Here is a 14,250-nt window from a genome sequence, read left to right as displayed (position 1 = left end):
TTAAAGGTGGTAGTGCTGATCCAGACAGGATACTGGTATGTTTTACAAAAGCAATGTCTTGGGGGGAAATAAAATAAAATGTTTTTAAATTGTAGCTCCAAATTCATACTACAACAGAGTCTACAAATTTCTAAAAGTTCTCTATAAAATATCATGTCCTTAACAAAAAGTAACATGTTAAATGGGCATTTAAATCAGTAACTCACACTTAAGCCTCTAAATCAGGCTCCAATTAATTCTTGCATTAGCCTTTTAACAAAACGTCCCATGTACTTACTTTTACCAGAAGTACTAGCATGTTTGCTGGAACTCAACCATTATCATTGTGCATTTCAGGTGGTCCATGTGCATGAGGTAAGAGTGAACGGTAGTGGGCATGAGAGGACATATACTTTCTGATAAGTAAAACTTGCAATCTGTTGATAAGTTTACAATGTTGCAGTTAATCTCCATCTAAATACAGTAAGGCCTCAGATGATAATACATTCCATTTGTAAGTATTTTTCTAGAGAATAATTGTGATAAGGAAAATTTATATTCAATCGGTTTACTTAAGAGTTCCACAGACTTGGGTGATTGAACTTCAGTGGATTTATACAATTTGTCAGGGGGATATTTAACCTTGTGTTCTTAATCCAGCCCCCGTGGTCACAGCAATGTATGTGATGGCAATCTAGCTCTGATCAAGCTACTGTTTGTCAAGTTTAACTCTATTACCGCATAAACTGTCTCACAAACTTGTCTGTGACCACTGTTTATGAGTTTTCCCCACTTTTGTAAATTAGAAATATATATATATATATATATATATATATATATATATATTAATTACAGGCAGTTACCTTAGAAAGGACCACAAAGATAGAACTGAAAAAATAGGAAAGTTATCCTGTTTATATTCCTCTATGTTCTGTCCTAGGACTTCAGCATGACTGTTAAATGAAGAGTTTGGCATTTTCAGTAACCCGGTCCACCCACACAGTTTAAATGACAAACGAAATTGCCTGTAGGCAGATGACAAAGGCGAATTCTACCTGTGTTTTCCACTGATGTTGTCAGCTGGAATGAAGGGACACTGTGAGGGAGGCACATAAGATGATCTCCACCTTTTATACTAGATTAAGCGACCAAATACTGACTAGAGGACTTGTGGTACATATTTAACTTTCCAGTGTGGTCTATCCACTAACATACTTCTAATTGGGCCAAATAGAAAGTCATTTGAAAATTCAATAGCCGGACCTGTGTGATCTCACCATGAAAGAAAGATCACACTGTTCGCTTGAAGGACCTTGGCTGTGCTCATAGATCACTAATAATTTTAATGGATCAGTGTGCTTTTCAGCTGTGTCCTGAAATATGACGAGTTATGTGAGCATTGTTCAATCAATTAAATCTATAGTAATAGAATTATTTGAGATCAGAAGTCCCCTAAATGAATAAACTGGTGAATAACTTCTTTCGCTATACAATATTTGACTTATAAACAAAGGGAGTTTTGGTTATCAGCCATCTAGGAAGGAGCAAAACAGTCTGACTCATAAACCAATCTTTGTTTACAGCTCAAGGTGTTCTAACCTGCTGAGTAACTTCTGTGTAATTGCCTGCGGGTGCAGTCAAACACTGTTTATGATGCCTTCAGTCAATAAAATGCTGGATCAAAAGCAGAAGTTGACTTCAAAACCATTTTGACTGCTAAATCATGATTTGTTGTATGTGGTTCTCATTTTGTGGTGTTTGTTTGTTTGTTTTTACAATTTAACTGTTACTCCCAGAATTCAATCCAATAACAATTTACTTTTTTTTTTTTTTTTGTAGAAGTAGAGTTTTATGTGTTGTTGTTATTATGTTGTCAGTGTTTGTTAAATGTATTTAATACATGCTATGTATTTTGCAGTTTATCTTATTAATCTAATTTATTTACAGTTTGTTCTCATATTCTAATAGTCCAGTTGACCTATGTTTATTATCGGTCTGAAACTTTCACTGTTTAACTGAGATTGTATGTAGGCAATAATCCGCTTTTTTACAGTCCAAGAGGTTTAATTTGTGGAAAGCGTCGGATTTCCCTTTTCCGTCGGCCGGAACTTCATTCAATTGTGTATCCATACTCATCGCTATGTAGACACTGATTTTAGCCTTACTAAGTCATTCAAAGCTACCAGTCGAGGTTCAGTGTGACAATGGTGTGAACATATAAATTGAATCTACGCATATATGTGCGAGAATTACGCGAATTCGATGACTGTTTTAAGAAATTGATTCTATTTTATATGAGCGCACGGCAGGATACTTAGCTTCTGGGGGTGTTCTTCGGTCTATATAAACCTGCCGCCATCTTACATTTTTCAGTCTCCACTGTTCCAGCCGAGGTGCGATCTACGGACTACGGAGGGAGTGGACGGGGGCTCCCTGCTGACGTTCATCCTCACATTTCCCCCCCTCGACTTTTTTTTATTTTTATTTTTATTCCTCACGTGGTTTTTACTCTCCGGGAGCCAAGTGGACGAACTTTCGGTGTTGACAAGGGTAGGCTTCAACGAGCAAAACTCAGGGTTCCGCTCAGTCACTTGTGCCTCTTTCCTTGCTTGGGCTCCCCATGAATGACGGCAGGAATGGAGACGCTTGTTGTGTGCGGATGCTGCTGCTGCTGCTGTTTCCGCAGCCAGCCAGCTGCTGTCTCGGCACATTATGTGGGATACGCCAGCCGCAGCCTAATGGGACGTATTCGAAAGATGATTTTCGTCGATTTAATTTTTTCCCCTCCCCGTATCATGGCTTTTGGTGAAGGCTGCATTTTAACCAGCGGCTCGATGTATCCGATTGATTTCAGCGCATCGTATTTGCCGAAAGTCTGGCCGTGATTTGGGGTGATTTGAGTTACCGAAGATGTCGGTTTTACTTGCCCGAGATTCTACTCTCGTACCTAGTTGTGCTAACTATTCTTAGCTTAACGTCCACAACTGGTTCTCCGCTGCCGTTTTTGGCCGCGTTCCACCAGTCTGATTCATGTTTACCCGACGCGAAGTTAACGCTTCACGCTTCGCACTCGCTTATTTTGGGGGAGAAATACATTTCTTTTGCGTGTTGCCGTGGTCGCACCGCGGTTTAGAAGTTTAGAAATCTCGCGCAGACTGCTTATAAAGCCACAAAAAGATGTCGGGTAGCGCTAACGCACAGCCGTTAGTCAACTATTCGAAGTTTCGTGAAGTTTCTCTTCGCGAAACTAACTGATTCAAAGACTGCGAAATGAGGCTCGTTGCCCTTTACAACGGACTAAATACCGGTTTGTGGATTTTTGTGGTTTTATTTCTCATAAAAATTGGGGTTTTGACGGGTTTTTTCTTCTCCCGTCCTTTTAAACAAAGAGCGACAAATTCCTCCCAGCCGTCGTGCTTTGGGGAGGAAGACGAGGAGGAGCCACAGTGTGAAATTTGAGTCCGTGGTGTCGGAGAGCAAGAAAGTCTGGGGGCGGCCAGCCAGCTGCTGTAAGGGGGGGAAATGGGGTGCTAGGTTGTGTTGTTTAGGGGATTTAGTACGGATACCGCGGGACAACAGATTTTTTTTTTTTTTTTTTTTTTGTCGTTTTTCATTTCGGTACCTATCGTAATGGATGTCAGGCTTTATTAGGTTATGTACAGTACAGGTGTATCTCGTCTGGGGAAAGTTGGACAGACTTCACCGTTTCACCAGTAGTGTGATGGCGTCATGAAAAACAACAACAAAACAAAAAAAAAACAAACAGTTGGATCTGGTTTGGTTGGTGACCCCCAAAACTGCGACGCAATTTCGTGACATTTTATATAGTTCATTACCTAGTTCATTTTTATAGCATTTTTTTGTAGAACACCTTAAATTGGACCGAGTTCTAAACACGCACAGATCCGCCATCATCTACCTTTCACAGCCGCGTGACTCACCGACTCGTCGCCGACACACGTTCATTTAAAAAAAACAACAAAAAAAAAAACAAAGTAGTCGAGGGTTTCCTTTTTCTTCTTTGTGCGGCCGTATGTAAAAAAAAAAAAAAAAAAAATCCCCGTTCGTGTTGCAAAACGGAACAATAAAGAGGATAAAACGTGTGTTCACGTCAGCAAAAAAAAAAAAAAAATCAAAATGGTGCGGTGAAATTTTTTAAAGACGCAAGTGCGGGCGTCAGGACGCAATCCGGGACCGGTAGTGGTTTGAGGTTTACACCTTTCCACACGTGTCATAGCCAAAAACTGCATTCAGAAACGACAATGATAATAATCTTGTGACGTGTTCAGTGGTTTTTCTCAAGGTTGGCTTTAGAATGTACGAGCTTGTATGTGGATCGCAGTGATGTTTTATCTTTATCCCGTTGAACAGTATTTTTTGTTAAAATAACCTGTACCTCATTTGGGTGCACAGGCTTTTTGAATTTCAAAAAAATGTTTTTGTTGATGGTAACACGCAGGAATAATTCTTCCCCCAATGATATTTGTAGTCCTGATTGCCTTTGCCCCTTTCCTGACGTTTATTCTGATATTCCACGTCCTCAGTAGCACTTTCAGGACGGTGTCATTTCCCAAATATCCATCCAGCACTATGCAGTGGCGACGCAGACCAAATACTGCAGCGGCTTCAGGCATTGGGCTCATTGTGTTGCTGGCAGCCGGCAGTGAGTGCTGCTGACCCTGCACATTAAGCCGGCTGGGGCTGAAGCCTGTGGCAGCTCCCCACTCTGCTTTTGTCCATAATGCAGCCTGTTTAGGTCAATTACTTCTGTGGGTGTATTGTATTTGCCAGAGAGAAAATAACAGGTGAAAGAGTTTGGAGATGAGGCTTTTTAAATTTTTTAAAGATTTTTTTGGTCTATGCATTTGAAAGGTTGAGTGGTTTCTTGATTGAAATAAACCATACAAGTGCTGGGTGAAATTTTAAAATGCAGTTTATGTGCAACCAGTATTTTCACTCACTACAATAATATTTTTTTCCTCACAATGTTACAGAGCGGCTCATTGAATAGCCTTGTAGCCCCACTTATTTATATTTCATCCTCAGTCTGTTTCAGGTTTTAGTTGTTGAAGCAGAAGTAGATGATGTTCACTGAACTTCACTTTTGTTATTGTCAGTCATCTGGATGCAAGTCCGATTAAGGAGTGTTTTTGTTGTTTTGCTGTTATTCTGATGGCTGAATTTAATCGCTTGAATTTTATTAATAGCCTTGCTTTGGAGCAGCCAGCAAGTTTGAAACAAAGTTCCTCTTCTTATTGTATCGAGAGAGCGACAAACTCTGGCTGTCTGTGTGAAGTGAAATGTTTTATTCACCAGATTTAGTGCAATGAGAATTTAGTGTGCGATTGCTGGCCATGTTTCATGATTGGACTGTTCAGCGCCGGAAGAGCTGCACTCACGTTACCTTATTCATAGGTTCATAGACCTTATTTTCTCCTTTGCATAAATATCGTTTTCATGTCATTTGTGTTGGCAAGGAGTATAAAACAGCCAGCAACGGATCTGTCGAAATGTACCTCACCGTGACTTCCTGTGTCGGCTCAGTTCTGTGTCCAAGGCAACTGTTTAATGTCCCTCACAGTCATCTGTTTTGAGTTAGATGACTTGAAGTAGATCACGCTCCAGTCTGCATTTTGGGGTCGGCAATCTGTCTTCAAAGAAACCAGCCACTCTGATTGTTGTGGCCGGGCCGATATGGAGTGAATCTACAAAATAAAAGAGTTAAAGACAGAGTCAGACTTGACTAACGCTTCAATTTGTGGGTCTCGCTGAGGGACCACAATGCGCCTTGTTGCCCCACAACCCAACCAGCGCCGTCTGAGTTCCCCAAGCCTGATTTGGTGACCCACATTTTCCGCCCGTATAAATGATAATGGTTGCAATATGCACTTTGATTGAATGTTTTCTTAATATGCAGTTATATTTGTGGCATATGGCTTCCATTATGCAAGGACTGGCCTGGAAAGTTTGCAAAGGAGGATGGTGTGTGTGCGAATAATTAAGTCTGTCTTGTTTATGGAGCCCTGAATCACCAATCCACATACCCACAGTGCACGCAGTGAGACATCTTTGTCATTATACCCCTCTAATGGTTGGGAGTTTGTAGTTTGTAGTTAGAGGCCAGAGCCCTGGAGCCAGGCATCTGATTGATTTAATGACACTGCTGGTGTTCGGTGGCGCGGGGCAGGAAGTAATCCAGACTTAGCCGGCCTTCCTGGTCCTTCTCCTGATTGCAAGCGAACTCCATTAACTCTTGCACATTAATACCAGCTAGTCTGTATGGTTACTCTGTGTTGCTGTTTTCAAATGTATTTATTGAAATGATGGCCATCTTGTTGGGTTTTATTTTCATGGTTGAAAGAAATAAGAAGCCAAACTTCTTATTCTTTGTGTTTCTGCCTGGACTGTTTCGTCCTTTAGTGCCACACCATAATAGAACAAAGTACATTCATTGTTTCACCCATATGCTTCACCTGTAGGCTTTTAGAAAGAGACAAGTATTTAGAGCGGTTTGAAAGTGTGCTTTAGGTCTTAGTTGGTTACATTTTCTAAAATCAAAATTGAACACCCCCCTTTCTAAAGGTTTTTTCAACACAATGTGAATCTCCACTGTTGGCTGCCATTTAATTCAGCTTTGTAGAGCAAAGGGAAAGTCTCGCTCTCAGGCCTCTATGTGCCACGGCAGGCATGTTTGTCACAAAAACGTGTCCCTGCCAGTTAGTTCACTATAGCTAAAGTAGACTTGTTCTGTGGAAGACATCGCTTTGTTGGTCGATGAACTTTCTGCCCCTAAGCTTTATTTTTAGCTTAGATTTGTTCAGCATATTTCTAATTTCCTGCCTCGGCCCTTTGCTGCGTAAACATTCATCTTTGAATATGGGCTTGAATTTTTCTGTTTCTTGCGAATTAATCCCCCTCTCACCTGCTCTCCCTCTCTGCTGCCGTTTTCGCTGTTTACTTTTTTTTTTTTTTTTTTTTCTTCCTCACAGATTGGTTTCGGCTTCAAAGCCAGCTGAGGAATGTGTGTGCCCTTTTCCTCCCTCCCCCTCCTCCTCCGTCCCTCCCTCAACCCAACACTCCACTTCCTCTGTCCTTCCTCACCTAAATACTGGCTGGCTGTAATGGTGGCTTTGTGTGTGAACTGCTGCTGTTGGCAGGTCTGTCTCTTAAATGGGAGGAAATCCAAAGAAAGGGAGGCTGGGTGGTGGGGTGGGAGGGGTTGAAGGCTGGAAAGTATCTTGGCTGGACTGTTTGTTTTGAACTGTACCACTATTTATTTTCCAGCTGTCTGTTTTTTTCCCGTCCTGCCATAACATTGCTGTATTTTTCCCCATTTTCTCTCCCCCCCCCCAGATCAGGAAGCTGTGTCAGCCACGGTTTGAGAAAGGAACATGGCTTCCCAGGGTGGGTTCACACTTTTCAGAAACGCACTCCTAATTCTCTCTTAAGGTTTTTTTCCGCAATCCCTCGCTTGTTACAAACACACACACAGGCATGTTAAGAAATGCGCATTAAGGTTAAACTTTGCTGCAGCTCATCCTACAGGGCAGATTTATGTTGTACTAAAAGCGAAGTGAATTGGTTATTGATTTCAATTTGAGGCTTGAAACACATGTTAAATCAAACCCGATGGCTTTAGAGCAGTTGGTCAGCAAGTCGCATCTGTCATTAAAAATGTTCTGAACTACCAGTACGAGAACAGTTTCTCACCTCCGTTTCAACGTCCACCTCATCTTCTGAAAAAGCCGTTGAGATATTGAGTGATGGTCGATTCGTTTTCCCCCGATCTCTCCCGCAGCTGATCTGATGGAGCTCGACATGGCCATGGAGCCAGACCGCAAGGCAGCAGTCAGTCACTGGCAGCAACAGTCCTACCTGGATTCAGGCATCCACTCAGGGGCAACCACAACCGCCCCGTCCCTCAGCGGGAAGGGGAACCCGGAGGACGACGATGTGGACAACCAGGTCTTGTACGAGTGGGAGCAAGGCTTCAACCAGAACTTCTCCCAGGATCAAGTGCAGGGTAGGTCCCCCACGCACACACACACACACACACACACACACACACACACACACACACACACACACGCACTCAGTGCATCGCACGTCTATTCTGCTTTCTAACGAAACCCCTTCTCTCGTCTCCACCAGACATAGATGGTCAGTACGCCATGACACGTGCACAGCGGGTTCGCGCCGCCATGTTTCCAGAGACACTCGAGGAGGGCGTGCAGATCCCCTCCACACAGTACGACGCAGCCAACCCCACCAACGTGCAGAGGCTGGCGGAGCCCTCACAGATGCTCAAACACGCCGTGGTCAACCTGATCAACTACCAGGACGATGCCGAGCTGGCGACGAGAGCCATCCCAGAGCTCACCAAGCTCCTCAACGACGAGGACCAGGTAGCTGCGTGAGAGAGAGTGTCTAGGATGTTGCTCCCTTCCTTCCTCCCTCTCCACCGGGCTCCTAACATTGCTCTCAATCCCCGCAGGTCGTTGTAAACAAAGCAGCGGTGATGGTGCACCAGCTCTCCAAGAAAGAGGCTTCTCGCCACGCCATCATGCGCTCCCCGCAAATGGTGTCGGCCATCGTCAGGACCATGCAGAACACCAACGACGTGGAGACGGCTCGCTGCACCGCGGGAACACTCCACAATCTGTCCCACCACAGAGAGGGCCTGCTGGCTATTTTCAAGTCGGGAGGAATCCCCGCTCTTGTTAAGATGCTCGGGTACGACTGAAATATGCATGGAAATTTGTTTTCGTCTCCATTTCAAAATGCAATGCAGCCCGATGCAGCTCAGCAGCCGGGGAAGCAGAGAGCAGCAGGGGTAGAATGGTTTCAGAAGCTAGGACTTCTTGTTATTTGATGCTGCAACCGATCGACTCTACGATCAGATTTGAAGTAGCTGTTGAAGTAGCTGTTGCTAAGGACTTTAAAAGGAAAAAAGTGCCTTATGTTTGTTTTGTCTGTTCTGCAGCTCACCGGTGGACTCTGTCCTCTTCTACGCCATCACCACCCTCCACAACCTGCTGCTGCACCAGGAAGGAGCCAAGATGGCCGTCCGCCTCGCCGGCGGGCTGCAGAAGATGGTGGCACTGCTCAACAAGACCAACGTCAAGTTCCTGGCCATCACCACCGACTGTCTGCAGATACTGGCGTACGGAAACCAGGAGAGCAAGGTGAGGGGGCTGGGTGCGAGCTTGACTCGGAACCTCGTTCGGCACCGCAAACGCACAACCCTGAAATGTCAACGCACCTCGTGTGTTCCCTCTTGGCGCAGTTGATCATCTTGGCCAGCGGCGGCCCCCAGGCACTGGTGAACATCATGAGGACTTACACCTACGAGAAGCTGCTGTGGACCACCAGCCGCGTGCTCAAAGTGCTGTCGGTCTGCTCCAGCAACAAGCCCGCCATCGTAGAAGCTGGTATGTGAAACACCGGCCATGTTGTCGAGGACACATTCTGTCATCCCGAATTTGTAATGGCAGACTGGATAGATAGATAGATGGATAGATAGATGGATAGATAGATAGATAGATAGATAGATAGATAGAAAACTTTATTCATCCCTCGAGGGAATTCCCTCAGAGAAATTTGGGCTTCAGTAGGAGTAGCACCAGTAAAACTTATTATAAATACAATAAAAACAGAATTAATACAATAAAAATACAGTGAGTAAAATAAAATAAATCAAACGTTTCTTACGTTGCGTGTGTGCTTTCTGCAGGGGGCATGCAGGCACTGGGACTCCACCTGACCGACCCCAGCCAGAGACTGGTCCAGAACTGCCTCTGGACCCTCAGGAACTTGTCAGACGCTGCCACCAAACAGGTCATTACTGCCCTTGTGCCTTTGCAAAAGCAGTTGGTAACTAAAAATAAAAAGTGATTAGACTGAGAAAAACTGTCCTGCTGACCTGCTGATGTTCTCTCTCTGCAGGAGGGAATGGAGGGGCTGCTTGGAACTCTGGTTCAGCTGCTCGGCAGCGATGACATCAACGTGGTGACGTGCGCCGCCGGCATCCTGTCCAACCTGACCTGCAACAACTACAAGAACAAGATGATGGTCTGTCAGGTGAGTGAGACTCGCAGCCGCTGACAGACAACCTCTAATAACAGAGTTTGCTCCAATTTATTGCTGAAGACCAGCAGATATATGCGTGTCCTGTCAAAACGCACCGCACACACCTCCTATAATCGGCCGTCCCTTGCAGGTGGGCGGTATTGAGGCGCTGGTTCGCACAGTTCTGCGAGCTGGGGACAGAGAAGACATCACAGAACCGGCCATCTGCGCCCTGCGTCACCTGACGTCGCGGCACCAGGATGCCGAGATGGCCCAGAACGCCGTCAGGCTGCACTACGGCCTGCCCGTCGTCGTCAAATTACTGCATCCGCCGTCACACTGGCCTCTCATCAAGGTAGATCATCAGTCTAACTCGCAAAGTTTTCTGTCCTTTTGCAGAATTTTAGTACACGTCTACAGCAAAAATGAATGATCACATTTTATACGTGTGTTCATTCATAGTTTCGATGCCTTGAGTGACAATCTACAATGTAAATAGTCATGAAAATGAAAGAAAAACCATTAAATCAGAATTATGTGTCCAAACCTTTGATTGGTAGTGTAATTATAAAAGCCAATCAAGTAAAATACCTGATTGGCTAAAAAGGTGGATTGGAGATCTATTAAAAAAACACATCAGGTCGCTAATCTTCATCAGCATGTATCAGTAACAGAGTATGGGATTGCATCAGTGTGATGCAAACTGTATCTTCTTTTGTCCACATTTCCTGCTTTGATGTATTGGAAACTGACCTGAACCCAATGCGCCCGCCCTCCCCAGGCTACAGTGGGTCTGATCCGGAACCTGGCCCTGTGCCCCGCAAACCACGCTCCCCTGAGGGAGCAGGGCGCCATCCCCAGACTGGTCCAGCTGCTGGTCAGAGCGCACCAAGACACACAGAGACGCACCAGCATGGGGGGCACGCAGCAGCAGTTTGTGGTGAGTGGCCGCGCCGCACCGACTCGACCGGGAGGTCGTCGCACTGCCACTTTGCGCTGACCGCCGCGTTCCGCCGTTTCAGGAGGGAGTTCGCATGGAGGAGATCGTGGAGGGCTGCACAGGAGCGCTTCACATCCTGGCCAGAGACGTCCACAACAGAATAGTCATCAGAGGACTCAACACAATTCCACTCTTTGTACAGGTAAAAAAAAATAAAACCTCTTGAAAAATAAGTGGAGGTATTTTGAGATCAGAGAGCAGGGTTGTTCTGAATGGCTGCGTGTGTTCTATTTTCGTATCATCTGAGGATGTATTTCTGCGTTTCACCAACTAAGCGAGTGTTGTTCCTGCCTGCAGCTGCTGTACTCGCCCATCGAGAACATCCAGCGCGTGGCAGCCGGCGTCCTGTGCGAGCTGGCTCAGGACAAAGAGGCTGCTGAGGCCATCGAGGCCGAGGGAGCCACCGCCCCGCTCACAGAGCTGCTGCACAGCCGCAACGAGGGAGTCGGTATGTTCCCGCGGAGGAAAATGGAGATATTTATCACACGCTTAACGTGGATGAATTTTCTGAAATTTCCGCCTGTTCGTGTTGCTTCTCTCTCTTATTTGCTTGTCCTCCCGCTCACCTGTCTCATCTCTCCCCCTCCCCCTCAGCCACCTACGCCGCTGCTGTCCTTTTCCGCATGTCCGAGGACAAACCCCAAGACTACAAGAAACGCCTGTCGGTCGAACTCACCAGCTCGCTCTTCAGAACAGAACCCATGGCCTGGAACGAGGTCTGAACCAATCCAAAAAAAATAAATTAAAATCACCATCGCATTTATGATCCCAGTACTGGAAGCATTAAAGCGCTTGCTCGTTTACATAAAGAGTGAATTAAAATCCAGTGAAAGTGTGACGGCGCTAACACCGGGCTCACCTTGTCCCTCCCATCTCTGTTGCAGACTGCTGACTTGGGTTTGGACATCGGCGCTCAGGGAGAGCCTCTGGGCTACAGACCAGACGGTAAGTCACCTTCGGCTGGCTTCAGGGGGTCGAAGTGGGGGGGCAACCACGGGAGGCAGCGAAGACGTTCAGTAGTCTGCACACGCCCCCATTAGACCAGTGTTCAAACACAGTGCAGTGACTGAGTCCTATCTGGAGGCAGTACCGCTGCGGATGAGACGATGCCAAAAGCCCAAAATTTGGATTTATTAAAACATTCCTTTCCCCCCCCCCCTTAATCCGCGTTATTGTCTGCTGACTAACGCAGCAACTGAAGAGGTTTTCAGCACTGGACTGTGTACTGAGCTGGACTGAGGGGGCGACGCTTGGCGTTCACTTTAACGCAGCCCTCCGTCCCTCCTGCCAAAGAGCCGCTGTTCCCAGGCAGATTAACAAAGTCTCCAAAACCACTTCCTCTCTGAGCACTGTGCCGGAGGACGGACAGAGGGACGGACGGATGGACGGACAGACTGAGGGGGTGGGTGGGGGGGGGCGCCGTGTTGCTGTGCAGTGTCGTTTTGTTTTTTGTTTTTTCATCGTACTACTGTGTGTGTGTGTGTGTGTGTCGCGCTTGGGTTGGTTAACCTGCTTCTCTAACAGCCGCTCTGCTTCCCCCCCGCTTCTCCATCCACTTCCTGCCTCCCCCACCCCAGACCCGAGCTACCGTTCCTTCCACTCGGGGGGATACGGCGGCGACTCGATGGGCATGGAGCCCATGATGGACCACGACCTGGGCGGCCACCACCCGGGCCAGGAGTACCCCCCAGTGGAGGGGCTGCCCGACCTGGGACACACCCAGGAGCTGATAGAGGGCCTGCCGCCCGGCGACTCCAACCAACTGGCCTGGTTTGACACCGACCTGTAAATACCAAGATCAACATTACACTACACTTTCTACTAGGTAAGAACGCCTGCTGCACTCTGCTGTATTGAAGGAGGGTTTGGGAGGAAGGGAGGTTCAGTTAATTTGTTTTCTTTCACTGTAAAAGAAAAAAAGAAAAGAAAAAGAATTATGGAGAAGGGAAATTCCGCTCACTGCGGCTGCAGCGTGTTCAGACTGCTCCTAACTACCGACTTGTGTGATGTGGTTTTGCGTGTGTGGCGTTGCATGGCATTTGATCTGTGTGTGCGTGTGTGGTCTCGACCAGCTCACAACGCCGGTTCCTTCCACGCACCTCCTGTTTTTTGTTTTTTTTCCACTCATCTGTTCCCTTTCTCCCCTCCCCCCTCACAGCTGTATCATGTGATCCGGATGAACCTGCATCGTGATTCGCCCATATGGAGGAGGCAGGGTTTCAGAAAGTGCCTGAAGATGACTCAACAACAGCAAGCAGAGTTTCCTTGTCTATGGGAACTCCATTGGGACAAACTAGATTTTAAGTGCGGTTCTGGTCCGTTAAGCCTGACGGGAGGGCTGACTTTAAATCCTGACGCGACGACACAGATTTTAATCCCCCCCACACTTCATTTTTGAACAAAAATCCTTTTTACGTATTTCATTCATTTTGATTTTTACCTTTTTTCTGGTTGTTTTATGCCTTTATTCTGTTTTCCGCTGTAATGGTACAAACAGATTCTAGCTTGCTTTTTTTCATTCTGAAGTATAATACTCATCTTTGTTTTTTGCAGTTCAATGTATTTTAAGTCTGTTTCTTTTCTTTTTCTTGGTTTTTTTTTTAAAGTGGTAAAGCTCCATTAAAGTCAAGAATCGATCGCATTTTAAATGGTGTCCAAACACTAAAGTTAATCAGTTGAATTGTATTCTGATGAAAAGTGTAACATTGTGTAGCTTTTGTATAAAAAAAAAACATGAATTGGAAGTCATGGTCCAAATATCAAGCTATTTTCTTGCTTTAAAGATGGACACTGATGTGTCTCTGCTGTTCCAAAGGGGGTGTAGCTGACCTCGCTGAGTGGTGTGACTGCGGAAGCACAGGGGTAGAGGAGGGCTCCTATCGGTCTGCTGTTATTAAGGGGCGGGGTAGTGGGAGGAGCTGGTTGTAGCCTGCTGTTTTCTGAAACAATAAAAAGGACTGTCATTTCACCTGGGTGCCCCTGTTTTTTTTTTTGTTTTTCTCTCACAGAAATACACAGTAAAATTGAGCAAGCCTGTTCCGCCCTGTTGTTTCTCTCTTGACAAGTACAGATATTGGTTTATCATTAAGTCAGAAGAGTTTCACTTTGAAAGGGAATCAGAATTCAAGTCTTTGAAGTATTGAAACCTCGACACATCAACTCCAAAGGACGAAGGAATATTTCATATTGCAGGTTAGAGTTTA

General features: G+C 45.7%; 2 protein-coding genes and 1 long non-coding RNA gene across 5 annotated transcripts in view; 1 reads left to right on the top strand and 2 right to left on the bottom strand.

Annotated features, from left to right (window-relative positions):
- cmtm8b (CKLF-like MARVEL transmembrane domain containing 8b) overlaps positions 1–6,054 on the bottom strand; it is a 66,260-nt gene extending 60,206 nt beyond the window's left edge. The window contains exon 1 of one of the 2 annotated variants that reach the window (XR_012925306.1): positions 5,496–6,054. The gene's annotated coding sequence lies outside the window, so the exon portion shown is untranslated. The remainder of the gene's footprint in view (positions 1–5,495) is intronic. The other variant, XR_012925305.1, reaches the window with a different exon arrangement.
- On the top strand, positions 2,349–14,015 carry ctnnb1 (catenin (cadherin-associated protein), beta 1). Of its 2 annotated transcripts, XM_076012810.1 has the most exons (17): positions 2,349–2,529; positions 7,333–7,383; positions 7,778–8,002; positions 8,131–8,384; positions 8,474–8,712; positions 8,963–9,164; positions 9,266–9,410; positions 9,713–9,816; positions 9,925–10,059; positions 10,199–10,402; positions 10,829–10,987; positions 11,070–11,189; positions 11,345–11,495; positions 11,642–11,763; positions 11,932–11,992; positions 12,625–12,872; positions 13,206–14,015. In XM_076012810.1, the coding sequence occupies exons 2-16, from the start codon at positions 7,371–7,373 to the stop codon at positions 12,834–12,836; spliced, it is 2,346 nt and encodes a 781-aa protein (XP_075868925.1). In that variant the 5' UTR covers positions 2,349–2,529; positions 7,333–7,370; the 3' UTR covers positions 12,837–12,872; positions 13,206–14,015. The 2 variants fall into 2 exon arrangements, with proteins under 2 accessions (XP_075868925.1, XP_075868926.1); XM_076012811.1 differs by lacking the exon at positions 12,625–12,872.
- LOC142879481 (uncharacterized) lies at positions 9,340–10,036 on the bottom strand. The gene is made up of 3 exons (XR_012925311.1): positions 9,902–10,036; positions 9,691–9,856; positions 9,340–9,474 (listed from the first exon to the last, which is right to left on the bottom strand). It is a non-coding gene; the product is annotated as an uncharacterized LOC142879481 (long non-coding RNA).
- Positions 14,016–14,250: the final 235 nt, after the last annotated feature.

Source organism: Nelusetta ayraudi, unplaced genomic scaffold (assembly GCF_046127955.1).
Source record: "Nelusetta ayraudi isolate G7.1 ecotype Tasmania unplaced genomic scaffold, CSIRO-AGI_Nayr_v1 ptg000136l, whole genome shotgun sequence".
NCBI lineage: Eukaryota > Metazoa > Chordata > Actinopteri > Tetraodontiformes > Monacanthidae > Nelusetta > Nelusetta ayraudi.
This window is presented reverse-complemented; position numbering and strand designations above follow the sequence as displayed.